The sequence below is a fragment of the Marmota flaviventris genome, chromosome 10 (assembly GCF_047511675.1).
Source record: "Marmota flaviventris isolate mMarFla1 chromosome 10, mMarFla1.hap1, whole genome shotgun sequence".
Classification (NCBI taxonomy): Eukaryota; Metazoa; Chordata; class Mammalia; order Rodentia; family Sciuridae; genus Marmota; species Marmota flaviventris.
In genome coordinates, this window is record NC_092507.1 from 125,337,111 (window position 1) to 125,360,872 (window position 23,762).

The 23,762-nt window shown below is 36.8% G+C and overlaps 1 protein-coding gene across 1 annotated transcript in view; it reads right to left on the bottom strand.

Moving 5' to 3' along the window:
• The window catches only part of LOC114108540 (zinc finger protein 420-like), a 48,680-nt gene that overhangs the window by 19,512 nt on the left and 5,406 nt on the right, over window positions 1-23,762 (bottom strand). The window contains exon 2 of the mRNA XM_071618517.1: window positions 20,295-20,360. Coding sequence (XP_071474618.1) covers window positions 20,295-20,360 — 66 coding nt within the window. The remainder of the gene's footprint in view (window positions 1-20,294; window positions 20,361-23,762) is intronic.

The window sequence follows — 23,762 nt, forward strand, 5'->3', positions numbered from 1 at the left end:
CAACAATCTACAATCCCACCAACAGTATATAAGCATTCCACATCCTCTTTAGCATTTGTTACTTGTATTCTTGACACTTGACACTCTGACTGGAGTGAGATGGAATCTCAGTGTCATTTTAATTTGTATTTCTCTAATATCTGGAAATGTTAAACATTTTTTCACATATTTATTGATTATTCATATTTATTCTTTTGATAAGGGTGTATTCAGTTCCTTTGCCCCTTTACTGATTGTTTTTTTTTCATATGTGTGTGTGTGTGTGTGTGTGTGTGTGTGTGTATTAAGCTTTTTGAGTTCTTTGTATATCCTAGAAATTAACAACATATACAGGTGGCAAAGATTTTCTCCCATTCTATAGGTTCTATCTTCACACTATTTTTCTTTTGCTGTGAAGAAGATATTTAGTTTGATGCCATCTTATTTATTTATTTGTTTATTCATTCATTCATTCATTCATTTATTTTAGAGTCTTATTCAGGAAGTCAGTTCCTGTGCCAATGGGTTGGAGTGCTGGGCCTATGTTTTCTTCTAGTACATTCTGGTATGATTTCTAGGTTTTTGGTCCACTTAGAGTTGATTTTTGTGCAGGGTGAGAAATACAAATTAACTTTCATTCTACTACATATGGACTTAAGTTTGCCCAGCACCATTTGTTGAAGAGGCAATCTTTTCTCCAGTGTGCATTTTTAGCATCTTTGTCTAATATGAGGTAACTGTATTTATGTGGGGTTGTCTTGGTTTCTTCTATTCTGTTCCATTGGCTTTCTTGTGTACTTTTGTGCAATATCATGATTTTTTTTGTTGTTACTGTAGGTCTGAATTATAATTTATGGCCTGATATTATAATGTTTCAGGCTTTGTACTCCTCACTAAGGATTGCTTTAGCTATTCTGGGCCTCTTATTTTTCCAAATAAATTTCATGGCTGCTTTTTTTCTACGTCTATGAAGAGATCATAGGAATTTTAATGGGGATTTCCTTGAATCTGCATAGCTCTTTTGGTAGTATGGCCATTATGACAATATTGATTCTCACCATCCAAGAACATGGGAGGTGGTTTAATCTAAATATTATACTGTGTACTGTAAACAAAAAAGTATTAAAATATACAAAACCTAAAACTGAACAAACAAAAAATATCAAGGCTATGAAAAATTGAATATTCCATACATCTTTGAGAGAATGCAAAATGGTGCAAGTATTGTGGAAAGCACCTTCATGTATTCTAAATGATAAATATGTAAATAATAATAAAAAACTAACACAGAATTACATAATGAACAGAATTGATCCCAGACATGTACAAAAATAACTAAAAATGTACTTAGAAAACAATTTGTATATGAATATTTATAGTTGAATTATTCAAAATAACCAAAGTTGCAAACAACCCATATGTCTAATAGAAGATTAACTGATAACTGCCAGGCATAGTGGTGCAACCTAGAATCCCAGGAACTCTAGAGGATAGGTAGGGAAACCTCAAGTTTGAGCAAGTTTATGGAATCCCTGCTTCAAAAAGAAAAAAGTCTGTGAGTGTTGCTCAGTGGTAGAGTATACCTGGATTTATCCACAGTACTGCAGATGTCATAATAATAACCATGACAGCTAACTAAAATTTGGTATGTCCACACAGTAGAATTGTATTCATCAAGAGTTTAATTAGAATACTAAAATATGCAACATAGATGGCCTTGAAAGCATTATGTTAAGGGAAAGAAATTAGAAGAACTTGCCATACACTGCATATGTCAAATTATGTAAAATTTTTTAAGACAAAGCAAATGCATTGAAAAAAATGCATTTTAGTCATTCCAGGGCCTTAGGGAAGAAATTGGGAATGGGTGTTGGAAGGCACTGGTTCTTTTTTATATATAAACTGTCAGAAACTTTATAGATGTAATTGTTTTACAACACTGTGAATATACTATCTAGTACTAAATTGTATTCTTAAAGATGATTGTAATGGTCAATTTAATTTTATGTATATTTTACCAGAATAAAAAAGAAATAAGTTTTTACAGTAGGCACAGAAGAATCAAGTCCACTGCCAGTAAAAAAGGGCAAACACAAACATAAGTGATATTTTTAAAATAAATAATCTTCTGGGATGGGGTTGTGGCTTAGCAGTAGAGCACTCGCCTAGCATGTGTGAAGCACTGGGTTCAATCCTCAGCACCACATATAAATAAGTAAATAAAATAAAAGTATTTTGTCCAAATACAACTAAAAAAAATTAAAAAAATAAATAATCTTCTTTTCCATAATAAGAAATATTTACATTAACATGCCATGGAGATTATATATATATATACATACACACACACACACATATACATATTTGATCCTTAGTGAAGTGTTATTATTTTCTACTTATGATTTATTTATATTTGTATTAAAAAACATGTCTGAATAGCCCTGAATACTGAGTATCTGTCAAGTGTTTCTTATATATACATAACTCAATGTGATTAAAACTATATTTTGAGGAGAAGGGAGGGGCATAGGGTAGAAAAGATGATGGAATGAGATAGACATCATTACCCTAAGTACATGTATGAAGACACAAATGGTGTGACTATATTTTGTGTACAACCAGAGATATTCTATGTGTGTAATATGAAATATAATGTATTCTGATGTCATAAATAACAAATTAGAATAAAATATAAATTTACAAAACCTATATGTTGATACACTCACTTTTATATATATAGTAGCACAATTCACCATAGCCATTTTATGAAAACAGTTCAGATGCCCATCAATAGATGGATTAAGAAAATGTCACACACACACACACACACACACATATACATATACACATGATATTTATTCAGCCATAAAGAAGATTTAGATCATGAAATTATGACATCTGCCAGTAAATGGATGGAAATGGAGAATGTAATGCTAAGTGAAATAAATCAAACTCAGAAAAATCAAGTATCAAATGTTTTCTCTCATATGTGGCAGCTAGAACAAAATAAGGGGAAAGTGGAGGCTTAGATATTATAAAGATATGGGAAGATTAGAAAGAGAGTGAGAGGGAGAAGGGACAGGAAAGGAGAAGAATTTTAACAAAACAATATTATGTGCATATATAAACTTAACACCATAAATTACACCTTTATGTATATGTAGAGAGCACCAATTGATAATAAATAAATATATGAAAGGATGATTAGTAGAGGAAGGAGAATATTGGGAGGGAGGATGGAGATAAAAGAAGGTAATGAGAATTGAAAGGGAGCAAATCAAGTTGAACCATGTATTATTTTTTCAAAATAAACCTAATTAATACATATAACTATAATGCTGTAATGAAAAAAATTCTTTAAAAATTTTTTTTTGTAGTGGTGGGAATTAAACCTGGATTCTTGCACAAGCAAGGCAACTTCTGTACCACTGAGACACGTCTCCAGCACAAATGTGTATTTCTAATCTTGATTATTTCTTTCTGTTAAATCATCTATTGTCACTCTTTCTCATATTCATTGTTTTACATCATTATTATTGTTAAAATGACATTTTCTCATATATTAAGTAATATTCTATTAGTATAATCATCATCATTATTATTCTTATTATGAGTTATTTTCAATACACATGCTAAGAATCCCATGTGGTCAACCACAATCTTGTACTATTTTACACATATGTCTTTTATAATTGCCTGTGTATCTAACCCAAAATCAAACCTTGTTTCCCTGATGATCAGTGTCATCCATCTCACCATGTATTCAGTACTATGGACTTTACAGTCTCCTCAGTCTTGAATTGGCTCCAGCACAAGATTGATAATATCTCTAATCTACACTAGTACATAAGCCCTACATTTGCACCTACCACACCTAGACACAAGATTGTGCTGGGAAAAACAAACAAAAACCTACATCTGATATTCCTGTACTAATACAGAAGCTGTACAAAAGGGCCAGTCACCTGCATGAGAAATGAGCCACATTGACAATAAATAACAGAAAAATGAAAGTGACTAATAAGTAGAACATGAAGAAGATATCTAACATGTTATTTTTAGATTGTCCTTATGAATATTATAGATATATGCTCATGACAAAATCCAATTTAGACAGTCATCTGATCATTTTATTACCAACTTCACTATTTCAAAATCCAACTCCCACAGGTTTTCCACAGTTTTGTTCCAAGTTCACTATGATCATATGTAGGGATTCTGACCATGGAAATATACAGAAAAGCATTCCTCTGGTGAGCAAACTCCTGGGGGATAACAAGCACCTTGTTTCCAACCCTTAGAACGCTCTGCAGTTACTCCCTGGAACTAGTCAGATAACTAATACATGTGCAATGCCTAGCTGCTATGGTAATGTCCTTTATGAGGAGGTTCTGTGCTAGAGTCTATCAGCCTTGACCTTGATCTCAGGCACACAGCCCCAGGAAATAAAGGATCTCACCACAATGTTTCACTGAGCCTAAACCTGTCAACATAACAGTAACTTTATACAATGGATTTTCTTGAGAGCTACACAAAGCTCCTAACATTGCACATTGCAACTTATTATGTAACTGAAAAATGAGCTGCATATAATGTTGCTAAGTCTGTAACCTGACTAGTAACACAATGAACAATATTTACTAATGAAGCCAATGACCTAAAGTAATCTATTGATATAAATAAAGCTGGCAGCTAAGGTGAGCAGTTTTTGCTTTTGGCTCTTTACTTCACTTCTGTATCCATTTGCCTTCCTTACAATCATATGAAACTGATTTAACACGAGCATATCTACCTTTCAATTACAAAATCAGTCCTAATTTTAAAGAAAACAAATGGCTTGCATTCAATCATACTATAGACAAAATGGAAATAATAAGGATCTATAAGATATTTTGAGTATCATACTTTATTTTCACCTGCTCATGGAACTCTCTCCAAAATAGACCATATTTATGACCATAAATAAAGTCCTAACAAATAGAAAAATGTGGAACCAATGCCTTATAGCTTATCAGATAATTATTGCCTAAAATCCATAGCAAGAAAAATTGAAGCTAGTACACAATCATGGAGATTGAATCACCCACTTTTAAGTGTATGTCATAAAAATCAGGAGAGAAATTTTAAAAATCTCAGAATCAAACAACAGAAATACAATGTACCAGAATTTCTGGGATACTCTAAAGGCAGTTCTAAAAGGAAAATGCAGTTGTGTGTTCCTAAATAAAATACTAGAAAGATTCAAATCAAATAATCTAGAAGTCAATCTCCCAGTCTTATAAAAACAACAACAAATTATTCTCCAGATGAGCACAAGAAAAGAATGAGAATCAGAGATATAATTAATAAAGAATAAAATACAAAGGATTAATGAAAAAAAAACTAGTTGGTTCTTTGAAACAATAAACAAAATGAATAAACTCTTAGATAAACAACTCAAAGAAAAGGGAAAACTCAAATTCATAAAATTAGAGATGAAAGAGATCACATTATCACATAAACCAATGCAATTTAGAGGATTGTCAGGGAACTATTTTGAAAACTCATATTCTAATAATTGGAAAATCTAAAAGAAATGGTTAAATTTCTAGATACCTATGACCTACCCAAAATGAATAAAGTGGATAATGAAAACCTAAAATAACAATAAAAAGCAATATACCAGAAGCACTAATACCAAGCCTTCCAACACAAACATTCCTGGACAAGCAAATTCAATACTGAATTCTATCAGATAATCAGGAGAAATTAACACAATGCTTCTCAAGTTCTTCCTTGATATAGAACAATAAAAACTGTCCCAAATTTTTTCTATGAAGCCAGTATCACCATGATATTAAAAACCAGTCAAAGCCCAGCTGTGTTGCACACACCTACATGATCCAAAATTTGGGGAGGTTGAGCCAGGAGGATCACAAGTTCAAGACCAGCCTCAGTAACTTAGCAAGACCTTCTCTCAAATAAAATAAAAAGAACTGGGATTCTAGCTTAGTGTTAGAATTGTTCTGGGTTCAATCCCCAGTATTACTTAAAAAAAATAAAATAAAAATCCTGACAAGAACACTTCTCTGATGAAAGAAAATGACACACCAATATAACTGATGAACTTACATGAAAACCCCCTCAATATAATAGCAATTCAAATGAAATTCAAAAACATGATAAAGTTGTTTTCATTACAGGAATGCAATAAACTCAAATCAATAGAAAGTCTATATATGACAAACCTAAAGCCAACATCCTACTGAATAGGGAAGAGCTGAATGCATTTCTTCTAAATGAGGAACAATAGAAGGATGTCCACTGCCACTATTCCTATGCAATAAATACTCCAATTTTAGTTGAAGCATTTGGCAAGAGGCAGAAATGAAAGGGTTACAAATAGAAAAGGAAGGAGTCAAATTATCGCTGTTTGTAGATGATGTAATTCTAAACTTAAAAAATACTAAAAGTTCCACCAGAAGATTTCTAGTGATGATAAACAAATTCAGCAAAGTTGCATAATAAATAAATCAAGATATAAAAACCAATAGCTTTTGCCCACAATAATGAATTCATTGGGAAAGAAATCAGAAAACTCATTTTATTCCAAATAACACAAAAATTCTTAGTAAGCCAGTCATGTTGCCACACGGAGGCTGAGACACGAGGATCAGGAGTTGAAAGCCAACCTTAGCAACAGTAAGCAACTCAGGGAGACTCTATCTCTAAATAAAAAAATATAAAATAGGGTTAGGGATGTGGCTCAATGGTTGAGTGTCCTTGAGTTCAGTCCCCAGTACAAAAAAAAAAAAAAAAAAAAAAAAAAAAAAGAATGCTCAGTAACAAGTCTAATAAGTCTAACCAAAGAAAGGAAAGATCTCTACAAGAAAAATTATTTAAAAATTACTAAAAAACTTAAAGTCATCTACATATAAACTAAAGCCACCTACATTAACTATATTAAATAAACTAAAGCCATCTGGAGATTAAATCAAGACATCAGATTAACTAAATCCACCTACAGAATCAATACAATCTTCATCAAAATACCCATATTATTCAATAACTAGAAAAAAAATCCTAAAAATTACATGGAATAATAAAAGACCCAGAAAAGTAAGGAATTCTGTAAACTGAAGGCCTCACAATACCTGACTTCAATTTATACTACAGAGGTATAATAACAAAACCAGTGTGGTTCTGGAACAAAACAGACACAGAGAAAAATGAAACAGAATAGGAGCTACACAAACATATGAACCTTGTTTCATCTAATTAGTGATAAAGGTTCCCAAATATACATTGATGAGAAGAAATCCTCTTTACCCAATTATATGGGAAAATGGGATATCCATTTGTAAATGTCAACCCAAAATGTATCAAAGGCCTGAGGCTAATCCCAGAAACTTAAAAATTGCTAGAATAAAACCTAAGGGTAACACCACAACATTAAGGAGTAGGCAGCCTTTTCCTCAAAAATACTCATATATCTCAGCAAATAATATCAAGAACAAATAGCATGGGAGCAAAATAAAAATGCTTCTGCAAGGCAAAGGGGGAAAAAATGAACAGCATGAAGAGACAACATACTGAATGAGAATGTTTTGGCATTTATTACTCTGACAAATGATTAATATATAAATATATGGTGAATTTTTAAAATCTCAACATGAAAATAAAAACAAATTATCCATTCATTAATTTGGTAAATAAACAGAAACTTCTCAAAGAAGTCCAAATGGCCAACAGTTATGTAAAATATTTCAACATCTTTAGCCACCAGGAAAATGCAAATCAAAACTCTACTGTGATTTCATCTTCCTCTAGTCAGAATGGGCATCATCTAGAGAAATGGCAAGCATCTGGGGAAAAGGCTGTTAGCAAAATCATAGTAGATTATGTGTACTGCAGAGGATGTGCAGAACAGCAGACTCCTGGATTCACTTGTCAGGAATATAAACCGACGGTATCAGGGAAAACAATATGGGTATTTTTCAAAAAATAAAAACAAGATATACTATATGACTCAGATATTCTGCTGAGCATATGCATATCAGGGTCTTTCAGAAAAATAAAATTAATAAAATATATAAATGTATAAGTGTACATAGAAGGGGATTATTAGATTGATTCACATCATTATTTGATAAAATTCCCCAAACTTCTGCCTGCAGGCTGGTAAAACTGGGGAACTTGTAACAGTTCAGTCCAAGCAACTGGAAGCCTCGAAATCTAAGGAGGTCAATAAAGCAGCTATAGTCCAAGAGACTATAAGGGCTAGAGAGACACTTGAGGGGCCAAAGGTTCAAGCCCACAGTCAAAAGTTAAAAAATCTGAAGTCAGATGCTCACAGGTGAAAGGACATGGAAAATAAGTCCAAGCACATTTTCCCTAAGCTTTTGTCATTTAAAATCCCAGTATTCAGCCAGAGGGAAGGAACAGAAAATGAACTCCACCTGACTGGCATCTGATCCCCCACCTAATGGGTCACCTGAAACCAATATCATAAGCCCCAGCAAATTTCCTATTCACATTCCTGTCTCACCTAATGGTTCAGCAAGACCCCAATAAAATGGACAGCAGGAATTGCCCTCCATTCCCATCCTAATGGATCAACAGGACCCCAATACAATAAACCCCAGGTACTGCCCTCCTGTCCCATCCTAAACAAAGCCTATATAACCCAGATTCTTGCTTCAGTGAACCACCTTTTTTGTCCCCAAAATTAGTCACACCAGGGTTCCACCAATTGATTCTGAATAAAGAAATGTTTTCTGATCTGAGGTTTGCTTCCTGTCTCTAGCCTTCATATTGTGTGTGTTGTTTGTCCTAACACAGTTGACACATCAGAAAAAAGGACCCTTTCAAGAAGCTTGGATCACAAGCCAGTGATAGGATCCCCTTCTGCCTTTTTTTCAACATAAACCTGTTGGTTGGTACTACACATTCATGACAGGTCTTCCCCACTAATTTCCAACCCAATCTTCTGGAAACACAGTAATAGACACATTTACAGGTGTTCTACTGATAGACCCAACCTGATTTTCTCTTAAAATTGGGAGCCATCTTGCCACAAAGCCATGAAAAGATAATTTCGGCTTTACTATAAATTACTGCAAATTCTGAACCTGCTTGGAATGCCTGCTCGTGCCTTGAACTCACCCATGCCTGGCTCTCTGACCAGATAGCAGCCCTCTCTGAAACTTAAGTGATGCCTTCCCTGGCCAGATAATGACCCCTTCTGAGGCTCTAATGACCTTCATAAATTCTGATGTCAGGGCCAGCAAAAAAGTAAACTACCATTAGTGTTCTGCTTGTCAAGGGTTTTGTTATCTGTAACCCCTCTTTGTGTAACTTTCTGGGCTATAAAGCTGGGCTGCAGAAAAGCTATGGCTGCTGTCTTGTTCCCATGGTTTTGGGTGGGAGAGGCAGCCTGGATGGTCGAAATAATAGCTTGCTTTGATTTTAATTGGAGTCAGTGGTCTTTTCTTGCATCCTGGTCTAACACTACACCAATTTTCTAGACATACCTCAATCTACTCAAGTTGTACTAATCATTACAGTAATTAAAGAAGATGAAATACACCTTTAGAAATATATACTCTACCAAGTTCATTGTGTAATGCCAGATTCATGGGACCTCAGTAGACCTCCAGGAGCCGAATCTGATGCAATCACACAAGAGTCTTTATTGCAAGCTGGAGCCTGGACTCACAACCGTCCCAAGGAGTGAGTGCTGGCCCTTACTTCAGTGAGGTTTTATAGGTTTTGAGGGGATACTCTATGCGTCACAACATCACACAGCAAATAATTTCACACGGTATGGAAAATCAAACAACTCTTAACATTGATTAGCACATTCACTGGCAGGAACAAGTTGGGTAAAGGTGATTGGTTAGTTCAAGTGATGGATACATTGGAACTGATTGGTTTAGGCCCCAGGGGTTGCAAGAGTGTATAAGCTAACCTGCAGGGTTGCCTAATCAATCACCAAAACTACTGGGAAGGCCGCTTGGTATTTCAGGTATTTTCCCTGTCTCACGCTGATTGGTGGTTGCTATGGTCCGAGTTAGGCCTCAAGCATTCTTTTGGTCTTTTCAGGAACTTGCACTTGCTGAGTCAAGGACATCTGATATGGACAAATGACTCAGAAGGGTAGCTGTGTGTCTAGGAATGGGTTTTCTAAGGACTAGGATCATCCCTCCCCCACCCCATTTGGACAGGCCCTGCTCTGAGGTAGAGGCTGTTTTTTCAAAAATGGAGTCACATCAGTTTCTCAATTACAACAATATTCAGAATAGCCATTCCATAAAAGTGACCTAAATGTTCACAGCAGAATAAAAATATGTATACACACATATATTTAACTGTGGATATTCACACAAATATATAAACATACATATATAATAATTTTTTTTTTTAGTTTTTAAAAATTATTTGGAGACAGAGTTTTTAAGATGTAGAGGGTCTCACTAGGATGCTGAGGTTGGCATTGAAGCCAGATTTAAAGTTAGGTAGTCAGTGTAGTTAGGTAAATCAGGTCTAATATCAAGTAAGATCCAAAATGGAGGCCATGTTGAGAATGAATTCTGGGAAAAGTTGAACAACTCTTGGAATGAAGTCTGAGAAAAGCCCAAGGCCCAGAGCCCATCCCAAAGAAGTGTTAATGAACAGCCCCCAGCAAACTTGAAGATGCTGACTCAGAAGTCCTTCCTGCCCAGATTACTTCTTTGGCCCACCTGTGTCCCACCCTTCGGGCCTTCCCACCTACATTCCATCACTGAAGGAACTATAAAAATGGGAGACAACCACACTTCCACGGATTCCACCTCTTGGGACCCCTTCTTCCTCTGGGAGAAGTCTTTTCTGCTGTCCTTTAATAAACTTCTAATTTCCACTCTGACCTTGCCTCGGCGTGCTTCTCTGGTGTTATACTTCAATATTGGGGAAGCAAGGACTCGTCACCGGTCAACAGCAGTAACAGCATCAAACTTATGGACCTCTTTTCTCAACCTCCCAAATCCCTGGGATTACAAAAAGCATGTACCACCACACCTGGTTTATCATTCAGCTTTTTAAAAAAGGATGTTGTTGGTGGGAGTGGTAGCAAAAGTTGAAGGGACACCTTAGTAATTTAGGAAGTTTTGCTGGTCTAGATTTCATCCTAAACCAATCTGTAATAATATAAAAGGCAAATATAATCTGCCTGGCAATCCATGCCTGTAATCCCCATGGTTTAAGAGGCAGAGGCAGGAGAATTGCAAATTCAAAGGTAGCCTGCCTCAAAATAAAAAGGGCTGGGAATGTGAATCAGTGTTTAAGCACCCTGGGTTCAATCCCTGTTTTTTGTTTTGTTTTGTTTTGTTTGTTTTTAAAAGAAAAGAATGCAATCCCTGCCAGAAGGGGTGACATACACATGTAATCAGAGCTACTTTGAAGGCTGAGTGCAGAGGATTACAACTTTAAGTCCAGTCTCAGTAATTTAGCAAGACCCTGTTCCAAAATAAAATAAAAAGGGATAATGATATACATTGGGATGGGCAAAGATGTGACTTATGCAGTCGAGGGGGAGAGATAAAGAATGTACACATGCACTGGCCTGTGCAGATCCCAGGCGCATGACAGGCCTGGTCCACCCCTGCCCCAGCAGTGCAGACATCCACCAGAGGACTGCCCCTTCTGACCAGAAGACTACCAAGGGAGGTCAAGCCTGGTGGGAGATCAAGCCCAGTGGTCCAGATCCATCCACACTGGCCTGTGCAGGTCCAGGCGCACACCACCCTTCCCCCAGCTGAGGGGCAGACACCCACCAGAACCTAGCCTCAGGCACAGGACTGCCCCTTCTGACCAGCAGACCACCAAGGGAGGTCAAGCCCAGCAGCCCAGATCCACCCACACCAACTTGTGCAGGACCCAGATCCAGGATGCAATAGCATTCATTGAGGGACACCAGTAGTGTCTGGAAGCCCAACATCAAGGTGAGGTACAGACAATCTACACGGGTACTACAAGAATATAGGGAAGAAACTATAATATCTCAGATCTACACTACAAGAAAGAAAGACACATAGACAACATGAAAAAACAAGAGAGGAAAGTGCCCCAAACAAACTAGGACACTACTGAAGCCAGATTTAAAGATAGGTAGTTAGTGTAGTTAGGTAAATCTGGTCTAATATTGAGTAAAATCAAGAATGAAGGCATATTGAGAATGGAGTCCAGGAAAAGGAGAATTGAAAAAGTCCCCAAGGCCCGGAGCCCATCCCAAGGAAATGTTAATGAAGCAGCTCCCAGCAAACAAAGAGATGCTAATCCAAAAGCTGGTCCTGCCCAGATTACTCCTAGGCCCACCTGTCCCTCACCTTTCAGGTCTCCCCACTACATTTCATCACTGCAAGATAACAGAACAAAGGACAGGAATGCGGGAAATCTGAAAGTAAACCATAGCTATAAAAAAGGAAAGACCTCCCCCTTCCATGGATTCCACCTCTTGGGTCCCCTAGTTCCTCTGGGGAGAAGTTTTTTTCTGCTGTCCTTTAATAAAGCTTCAACTTTCCACTCTAAACTTGCCTCGGCATGTTTCTCTGGTGTTATACTTCAGCATCGGGGAAGTAAGGACTCCTCACCAGTGAACAGCAGTAACACTATAATAACATAACCCACAGACAGATAAGTTGATGAAATCTCAGAAAAGGAGTTCAGAAGGTTCATAATTAAAATGATCTATGCATTAAAGAATGACCTAAATGAACAAAAATTGATAACTCCAACAATGAGATAAGAGAGCAAATACAGGTAGCAAAACATTACTTCAAGAGACTCTGGAAAAAAAAAGTCAGAAACCCTTGAAATGACAGATACAATAAATCAAATAAAAAACTCAATAGAAAGCATAACCAACAGACTAGATCACTTGGAAGACAGAATGTCAGATAATAAAGACAAAGTATACAATCTGGAAAATAATAAAGTTGATCACACAGTAAGATAGTAAGAAACTATGAACAGAACATCCAAGAATTATGGGACAGCATCAAAAGACTAAATCTAAGAATTATTGGGATAGAGGAAGGCACAGAGTTTCAAACCAAAAGAATGCACAATCTCTTAAATGAGCTAATATCAGAAAATTTCCCAAGCATAAAGAATGAATTGGGGGCTGGGGATGTGGCTCAAGCGGTAGCGCGCTTGTCTGGCATGCGTGCGGCCCGGGTTCGATCCTCAGCACCACATACCAACAAAGATGTTGTGTCTGCCGATAACTAACTAAATAAATAAATATTTAAAAAAAAAAAAAAAGAATGAATTGGAAAACCAAATACAAGAGGCTTACAGGACACCAAATGTACAAAATTACAACAGATCAACACCAAGGCATATTATAATGAAAATGCCTAGCATACAGAATAAGGATAGAATCTTAAAAGCTGCAAGAGAGAGGAATCAGATCACACAGAGGGGGAGACCAATTCATATCTAGCAGATTTTTCAACCCAGACCCTCAAAACCAGGAGATCATGGAACAAAATATATCAAGCTCTGAAAGAAAATGGATGCCAACCAAGAAGCTTATATCAAGCAAAAGTAAGCTTTAGATTTGATGATGAAGTGAAAACTTTCCATGATAAACAAAAGATAAAAGAATTTACAACTAGAAAGCCTACACTACAGAACATCCTCATCAAAATATTCCAAAAAGAGGAAATAAAAAAACAAATGATGAAAATTAGCAGAGGGAGGGATTACACTAAAGAAAAATCTAATCAGAAACCAAGTCACATTAAATACCAAAAATAAACAAAAATGGCTGGGAATATAAATAATGTCTCAATAATAACTCTGAATGTTAATGGCCTGAACTCACCAATCAAAAGACATAGACTAACAGATTGGATTAAAAAAAAAAAAAAAAAGACCCAACAATATACTACTTCCAAGAGACTTATCTCATAGAAAAAGATATTCACAGACTGAAGGTGAAGGGTTGTGAAAAATCATACCACTCACTTGGACTGTGGAAGCAAGCAGAGGGTTTCTATCCTCATATCAAATAAAGCAGACTTCAAGGAAAAATCACACCACTCACTTGGACTGTAGAAGCAAGCAGGGGTTTCTATCCTTATTATCAAATAAAGCAGACTTCAAACTAAAGTAAAAAAAAAAAAAAAAAGATAAAGAAGGACACTACATACTGCTCAAGGGAACCATACACCAACAAAGACTTAACAATTATAAATATATATGCCCCAAACAATGGAGCATCTATGTTCATCAAACAAATTCTTCTCAAGTTCAAGAGTCAAACAGATCATAAAACAATAATTTGGGTGACTTTAACACACCTATCATCACTAGATAGATCCTCCAAACAAAATCTGAACAAAGAAACTATAAAACTCAATAATACAATCCATAACTTAGACTTACTGACATATATAGAAAATTTCATCCTTCAACAAGAGAATACACTTTCTTCTCAGCAGCACATGGATCTTTCTTTAAAACAGATCATATAATATGCCACAAAGCAACTATTAGCAAACATAAAAAAGTAGAGATACTACCCTTCATTCTTATTTATTTATTTTTATTTCTTACATACATGACAATAGTGGAATGCATTACAATCATAATTATCCATTCACAGCACAATTTTTCATAACTCTGTATATATAAAGTATGTTCACACCAAATTATGCCATTATACGTGAGCTCTCTCTCTCTTTTGTTTGCATTACAATTCTTAATACACCTTTATACCACAATTTATCATATCTCTGTTTGTATATAAGGTATGTTGATGCCAAATTCACTTCTTCATACATGTATTTTGTATAATGATGACGGTCTCCTTCCACAATCCATGCTCTTCCCCTTCTCCCCCTCTTTCCCTCCTACCCCTATTCCCTATCTAGAGGTAATCTTCCTCCTTTGCTCTCCCTCCCAACCCCATTTTGAGTCACCCTCTTATATCAGAGAAGACATTCAGCATTTTTTTTTGGAATTGGCCAATTTCATTTAGCATTATCTTCTCTAATGCCATCCATTTCCCTGCAAATGCCATGATCTTATTCTTTTCTAGTGCTGAGTAATATTCTATTGTGTATAAATGTCACTTTTTTTTTTTATCCATTCACCCACTGAAGGACATCTAGGTTGGCTCCACAGTTTAGCTATTGTGAATTGTGCTGCTATAAACATTCATGTGGCTGTGTCCCTGCTACCCTGCATTCTATCAGATCATAATGGAATAAAATTAGAAATCAATAATAAAATAAGAAATAAAATCTACTCCAACACCTGGAGACTAAATAATATGCTACTGTGTCGTGACCCCTCGCCGGCAAGGGAAAACACGACACAGGATTCTTCTTTCAGCAGTTTATTCAGGCCTTGATTCAAGTATCATCTTCTAGCGACCCCCCGCTGAGTGCCCAAGCACAGCCTAATAAAGCCTCCCGCATACCAATCCCAAGCTGCCACTGGATCTTTCTCATAGGGTGGTAAGGGATTGCGCGCCAATTCTCCATAAAAGGAGTTGTTTATCACAGGCCACAGTGGAAGCCGGCGCCATCTTCTAATGGCGGCCATGGTCTATAGGAACGGCTCACCACACTACTGAATGAACAAAGACATCAAGGAGGAGATTAAAAAATTTTTAGAGGTAAATGAGAACACAGATACAATATATTGAAATCTCTGGGACACTATGAAAGCAGTTCTAAGAGGAAAGTTCATTGCATGAAGTTCATTCCTTAAAAGAAGAAAAATAAATGACTCAACATTACATCTCAGAGCCCTAGAAAAAGAAGAACAAATCAGTACCAAAAGCAGCAGAAGACAGGAAATAATTAAAAATCAGAGATGAAATTGAAACCAAAAAAAAAAAAAAAAATTGAAAAATTGACAGAACAAAAACTTGGTTCTTGGAAAAAATAAATAAAACAGGCAGACCCTTAGCCATGCCAATGAAGAGAAGGAGAGAGAAAACTCAAATCACTAACATACATGATGAAAAAGGAAATATCACAACAGACACTATAGAAATACAGAAGATAATTAGAAATTATTTTGAAAACCTGTACTCCAATAAAATAGAAAATATTGAAGGCATCAACAAATTTCTAGAGTCATATAATTTACCCAAATTAAATCAGGATGATATACACAATTTAAAAAGATCAATTTCAAGTGATGAAATAGCAGATGCCATCAAAAGTCTACCAACCAAGAAAAGCCCAGGACTGGAAAGATACACAGCCAAATTCTACAAGACCTTTAAAGAAGAACTAATACCTGCTGCAGTCTGGCTGGGCACAAATCACTAGCCACTGAAGCAGGAACAAACTTTATTTTTAAACTGCAGGAAAACACTTCACACAGCTCCCGGGGAATCGACCCAAAGGCCACAGGCTTGTCCAGGAACCCCAAGCCGGAAATATCTCTCCCGGAAAATCCCTCCTCCTGCATTTCCCCAACCAATGGGAACTCTCGGGGAATCCCCGGAAATCCCCACGAGAACTCCAAAATAGTGCGAGAACTCAAAAGTTGCGGCAGAGGCGGATAGTAATGCCTCGCCTGTCAATCAATACTGTTGGCAAAATGCCAGGGGCCATACAGACTCAGCCGTGGCTCTCAGCAAATACCAATACTCTTCAATTTACTTCAGGAAATAGAAAAACAGGGAGCACTTCCAAATTCATTCTATGAGGCCAATATAACTCTGATTCTAAAACCAGGCAAAGACACATCAAAAAAAGAAAACTTCAGACCAATATCTCTAATGAACGTAGATGCAAAAAATTCCAATAAAACTCTGGAAAATCAAATACAAAAACATATCAAAAAGATAGTGCACCATGATCAACTGGGATTCATCCCAGGGATGCAAGGTTGGTTCAACATACTGTTATGCTTGAATTCAGGACCCCCAAAATACCAGAGACCAAGATCGATGTAAGCAGCAAAGAAGCGTTTATTGCAAGCTAGCTCAGTCCTCCGTGCACGCACAGCAACTGGTGACACTGAGAGGCCCCTGAGCCCAGGGTTTGCAGCAGTTTTATATACTCTCTGGGGAAGGCAGGGACTTCATATACATCATAGCATCTCTTAGCAAATCATCACACACTGCAGGAAAATCATAAAACAACTCTAAAACATGATTAGCACATTCACTGGCGGGAACAAATAGGGTAAGAGTGATTGGTTAATATAAGAGGGGGATTCATTTGAACTGATTGGTTTAGGCCACAAGGGATTATGTGCTGAATTACGTGGTTTCCCAACATGTTATCAACCACCATAAACTACTGGGAGGGTCATTTGACATCCCAGGTATTTTCCCTGTCTCATGCTGATTGGTGGTTACTAGGGGGTTGCTATGGGTCCTCATCTAGACTGACTGAGTCAGGGCCACCTGGCTCCACAGATCTCTCCCGTTATTTGTAGATAAACAACTCAGCAGGGTGGGTATGTGCCTAGGAGTGCTTTGTGGATCTTTCCAAGGACAAGGGGTCACGCCCCCTTCCTTGGACAGGCTTTGCTCTGAGGTAAAGGCTGTTTTCTCAATACAGAAATCAATAAATGTAATTCATCACATCAATAGACTTAAAGATAAGAATCATATGATCATCTCAATAGATGCAGAAAAAGCATTTGACAAAATACAGCACTCCTCTTTGTTCAAAACATTAGAAAAACTAGGGATATAACAGGAACATATCTCAACATCATAAAGGCTATCTATGCTAAGCCCCAGGCCAGCATCATTCTAAATGAAGAAAAATTGAAGGCATTAACTGCTGGGAGCCATTAGCCAAGTAGGTATGACAATTTCCTTGCCAGCGTACCCCATGTTGCTGACATGTTGCAGGGACATTGAATGTAGGTGACCTTGCTCAAGGACCAAGGCAGATTAGGGTGTTCCCTGTTTTAAGATAATCGTGTTTAGGGCGTTCCCAGTTTAGGTTCCAGGTTTAAGGTTTAAGATTATTCCTCCTGGGAATAGGGTGTATCCTGCTGCCTGAGTTCCCCTTGAGTTCTCACGGGATTCAGACAGTATATTTTGGAGATAGAAGCCGAGTGGAGGTGGATTTGGGCAGAGAACGTGGATTTGGGCAGAGAACGTGGATTTGGGCAGAGAACGTGGATTTGGGCAGAGAACGTGGATTTCCCCAGAACGTGATTGTAGACGGCTGGTGTGAGTTCGGGAATAAAGAGTTGCTGTTTGAATCTACAAGCTGTGTGGTGATTGTGTGCCCAGCCAGACTGCGGCATTTGTGCCCAGCCAGACTGTGGCAATTAACCTCTAAAAATTGGCAAAAGACAGGGATGCCCTCTTTTACCACTTCTATTTAACATAGTTCTTGAAACACTGGCCAGGGCAATTAGACAGACAAAAGAAATTAAAGGGATACACATAGAAAAAGAAAAACTCAAATTGGCACTATTTGCTGATGATATAATTCTATACCTAGAAGACCCAAAAAACTTCTAGAACTAGTAAATGAATTCAGCAAAGTAGCAGGATATAAAAATCAACACCCATAAATCAAAGGCATTTCTATATATCAGTGACAAATCCTCAGAAAGGGAAATGAGAAAAACTACCCCATTTTCAATAGCATTAAAACAAAAAAAAACCTTGGGAATCAACTTAATGAAAGAGATGAAGAATCTATATAATAAAAATTACAGAACCCCAAAGAACACCTTAGAAGATGAAAAAATCTATCTTGCTCTTGGGTAGGCAGAATTAATATTATCAAAATGAACATACTTCCAAAAGCATTATACAGATTTAATGCAATTCTGATCAAAATTCCAATGACATTTCTCATAGAAATAGAAAAAGCAGTCATGAAATTCATCTGGAAAAATAAGAGACCCAAAATAGCTAAAGCAATCCTTAGCAGGAAGAGTGAAGCAGGTGGCATCACTATACCAGACTTTAAACTATACTATAGAGCAATAGTAACAAAAACAGCATGGCATTGGCACCAAAACAGACTGGTAGACCAATGGTACAGAGTAGAGGACACAGAGACTAACCCACAAAATTACAATTTCCTTATATTAGACAAAGTTGCCAAAAACATGCATTGGAGAAAAGATAGCCTCTTGAACAAATGGTACTGGGAAAACTGGAAATCCATATGCAACAAAATAAAATTAAACACCTCTCACCATGCACAAAACTCAACTCAAAAGGGATTAAGAGTTTAGAAATAAAACCAGAGACCCTGCGTCTTATAGAAGACAAATTAGGCCCTAATTTGTGGGATTAGGCCCCAACTTCCTTAATAAGACTCCTATAGTGCAAGAATTAAAATCAAAAGTCAATAAATGGAATAGACTCAAACTAAAAAGTTTCTTCTCAGCAAAAGAAACAATTTGTGAAGTGAATAGAGAGCCTACATCTTGGGAGCAAATCTTTATCCCTCACACATCAGATAGAGCACTAATTTCTAGGTATATAAAAAACTCAAAAAGCTAAACACCAAAAAAAAAAAAACCTCAATAAATGGGCCAAGGACCTGAACATACACTTCTCAGAAGATGATATACAATCAATCAACAAATAATGAAAAAATGTTCATCATCGCTAGCAACTAGAGAAATGCAAATCAAAATCACTCTAAGATTTCATCTCACTCCTGTCAGAATGGCAGATATTATGAAGACAAACAACAATAAGTGTTGGCAAGGATATGGGAAAAAAAGGTACACTCATACACTACTGGTGGAACTCCAAATTGGTGCAGCCAATATAGAAAGCAGTATGGAGATTTCTTGGAAAATTAGGAATGGAACCACCATTTGACCCAGCTATTCCTCTCCTTGGTCTACATCAAAAGGACTTAAAAATAGCATACTATAGGGATATAGCCACATCAATGTTTATAGCAGCACAATTCATAATAGCTAAATTGTGGAACCAACTTAGATGCCCTGCAATAGATGAATAAATTTTAAAAATGTGGCATATATACACAATGGAATATTACTCAACAATAAAGAGAATAAAATCATGGCATTTGCAGGTAAATGGATGGAGTTAGAAAAGATAATGCTAAGTTAGCCAATCCCCTCCAAAAAAACCAAAAACACTGAATATTTTCTGTGATATAAGGAGGCTGACTCATAGTGGGATAAGGAGGGGGAGCATGGGAGGAATAGACGAACTCTAGGTAGAGCAGAAGACTTAGGGGGAAGGGAGGGGGCATGGTGTTATTAATGATGGTGGAATGTGATGATCATTATTATCCAAAGTACAAGTATCCAAAGTACAGGAATAGGGGCTGGGGATGTGGCTCAAGAGGTAGCGCGCTCACCTGGCATGCGTGCGGCCTGGGTTCGATCCTCAGCACCACATACAAAGACGTTGTGTCCGCCGAAAACTGAAAAATAAATATTGAAATTCTCTCTCTCTCTCTCTCTCTCTCTCTCTCTCTCTAAAAAAAAAAATAATCTGATGATTAATATCAGATTATAAAAAAAAAAGTACAGGAATAAAGACACAAATTGATGTGAATATACTTTGAATATATGAGATATGAAAAATTGTGCTCTCTATGTGTAATAAGAATTGTAATGCACTCCGCTGACATTCATATATAAAATGTCCACATGCTTCTTTCAATGCTTTAATCACTCATATCACTCAATACAATCTCACTCTATAGGTTCTTAATCAATAAAATGACAATCCTTAGTGCTAGGCACTGCAATAGATATAATCAAGCCACAGCAAATAATTCTAGAATAATTCTAATCACTGTAAACATTCTTAATCATGACAGACATTCCCTCTGCATGCTAAGCTCAAGTGCCAGTTCTACAGTCTCCAGCCTTAGGCTCTAAGTCCAGCAGATGCCCACTCACTCAGACTGTGGTGATCTGGTCAGGAACCAAGGCAGGCTTCTCCTGAGGTGGAGCTGACAGCTGGCTGAAGAGGGGGTCATAGGGAGAAGCTGCAGTTCTCACCAGGGTCAAGATGTGGCTGTACAGTTTGAGAGCAGTGAAGAAGATGCAGAGGATCAGGAAAAGACGAGAAGAGTTAGGATGTCAGTCCAGGTCCTCATCAGGCTCTCCAGCATGAGGGCACCATTGTCAGCTGGCTGAATGTCTGTTCATTTGCTCCTTCATTTATACTAAATTTTGGGGCTTCTGACCACCCTTCCAATCCCTATCAGCTGCCACTGGATTTCTCAGTGATGTCATTTGCCCTGAGGTTAAAGCAACTGGTCTGGTGGTCCCCACCCAGATATTCTTGCCTCTCCCCTTTATGGTGGGGTGGGGCAACATGATGAGACTTCACTCTGAGCTTGTCAGGGTGGGAAGAAGTGACTTGTTCATGATGATCATATTGGAGGGCTACAAAGGCATGCCTGGAGAGACTTCAGGTTTCAAAGTGGAGTTTTAAAATGGAGTTGCTCAGGCCAAGGCCTAAGGTCATCTTTACAATACAGCACACTGGTCAAACACCTAGGCCCTATTTCATTACCACAGAGATAAAACAAGGAGGGGGCTGAGGGATGATGCTAGATCTTCTATAAACAAGCCAGGTGTTCTAGTTCTCAATGTTCAGTGTTTCACATCTTTCTAAATATTGTCTCTAAATATTTGCTTTTGATATTATTTTCACTAGAATTATCTTAATTTCACATTTTAATATTCATTTTCTTATGTAGATAGACAACTGATTGATCTTGTATCTTCTTTTATAAGCTCACTTATAGCTTCTGATAGTAAATTCCTATCTTTGAAAATATCCACTTTAAAATAAACTGAGATACCAAGAGATATAAGCAAGTTGCAACACTTTCAGTTTGACAAAGTCAAAGATACTGGCGAGAATCTCAGCAAAAGTCTAGTTCATATAAGTCATAAATCAAGAGAATTAAACTACAAACTTCCATAAATATGTTATCAGACACAAAAGATAATAGAAAAACTGGCCATCAAACTCCCCTTTTCTCAATCTAGTAAAATATAGAATTAGAAATAAAATCCACCCACCTCCAAAACTAAAAACAAATGTTATCAGGAAATTTATGTCAGCATTGAACCTCCACTTATGTAGATCATTGCAAATAAAAAAGTCACATTTAACTTTAGAATGTTTATTATACATAAATGATGAGACATAATTAAACCAAAGAAGGAAATGTTCCCCAGGGCACAACACATAGTTAACATTTCAAAGAAGCTGAAACTAAGGAAAGAAGGACAGGATATTAATTCTCCAGATTGAAGAAGTTCTCTGATCAAAGTACTGTTGTTTTTGACAATGGGATAATCATCTTTGGGCTGGGGTTGCAGTTCAGTGCTAGGGCACTTGCCTCACATGAGTGAGGCACTGGGTTCAATCCTCAGCACCACATATAAATAAATAAATAAAGATATTGTGTCCATCTACAACAACAACAAAAGATAGTAATCTTCAATCATAATTTGCTAAAGATTGGCACAGCTTTGACAAATACTACTTAGCTTTAACATTTATCACATTAGCCATTGGTCACATGGTTAATTAAAATTACAGAAAATAAATTTTCCTATTGCTGCTGAAAGGAATGATCACAAATGTAATTGCTTAAATAGTCCTCAAAAGTAAGATAGACAAATCCACCCTGCATAGAACATGATGGCACATCAGCAGCTATCCTCACAGCACAGAAGATGACAGATTACCTATAAGCTTATCCTTGCAAACAATATTTGCCAGTGTTTCAGAAAATGCAGCTCCAAGCACAGGAAAAAGAAGAAAAAACAGGGGACCCTAGATCTGAAAACTGAAGCAAGACAGGAGAAAGATCCACAACATATAGTGAGATGGGGACAGAGCTCCGTAGAAAACTGCCTCCAAAATATTTAAGAGAAAATTTAGAGAAATCCACATCCACAAAATCTCCTGGAACAGAGTCAAACCAAAGAAGTAGAGCTGAGGACACAACCCTTTTAGACAGCAGGTATGACCAATACTTTTGATTAGACCCCTGGAAAATCACCCAGTTGCATGTAGCCTTGGATCACCCTTTGTGCATGTTTCCGGTCATCTCACCATAGTGTTTATGGGCCCTAGTATTTACCTAGAAACTCTGGGAGTTTATATCCACTTCAGTTATCTTGATTGTGTTACTTCCTCCTTTCCAAGATGCTACCCTGTAATTTCTAGGACTTCACCTCTGTGAATCTTACTTCTGTCATTTTAAGTAAGTATCTCCAATGTTCAAAGGTAAGATCTAAAGTGGGAGATGTTTTTAGTGACCATTTCTAATAAAGTGTTTATAGTGCAAAATATATGAATATACATTTTGTTGGAGCCAAAATACATCTCAACAGAGTAGAGCACAGATGAGAAACTTCAAAAGATTTCACAAAGAAGAAAACATTCCAATGACAAACATAAAATATAAGTATCAAGCAATACTACTTAAAGATGCTAAAGAAACAAACAAACAAACAGCAAACACACAAAAAAAACTAATATTCACAGAGATGTTAAGTGATTGGACTTGTCAAGCCTGATGTTGCAAGGTAAAAGATATTGTGTCCTCCTAAAACTAAAAAATAAATATTAAAAAGCAGATAGTAAGAGAGATAATTTTAAAAATACACCATAATATGAGCCTCCTGACTCTCCCTCCATTCATGGATACACCAAATAAATTATCTACTCATGTTTTGAGTCCCTCTTAAAGTTATAGGCACATACATTGGACAACTGAAAAAAAAAAAAAAAAATTTACCATCAGATGAGTAGAAAAAGTTGGAGTATACTTGGGCATTAGCCTGCC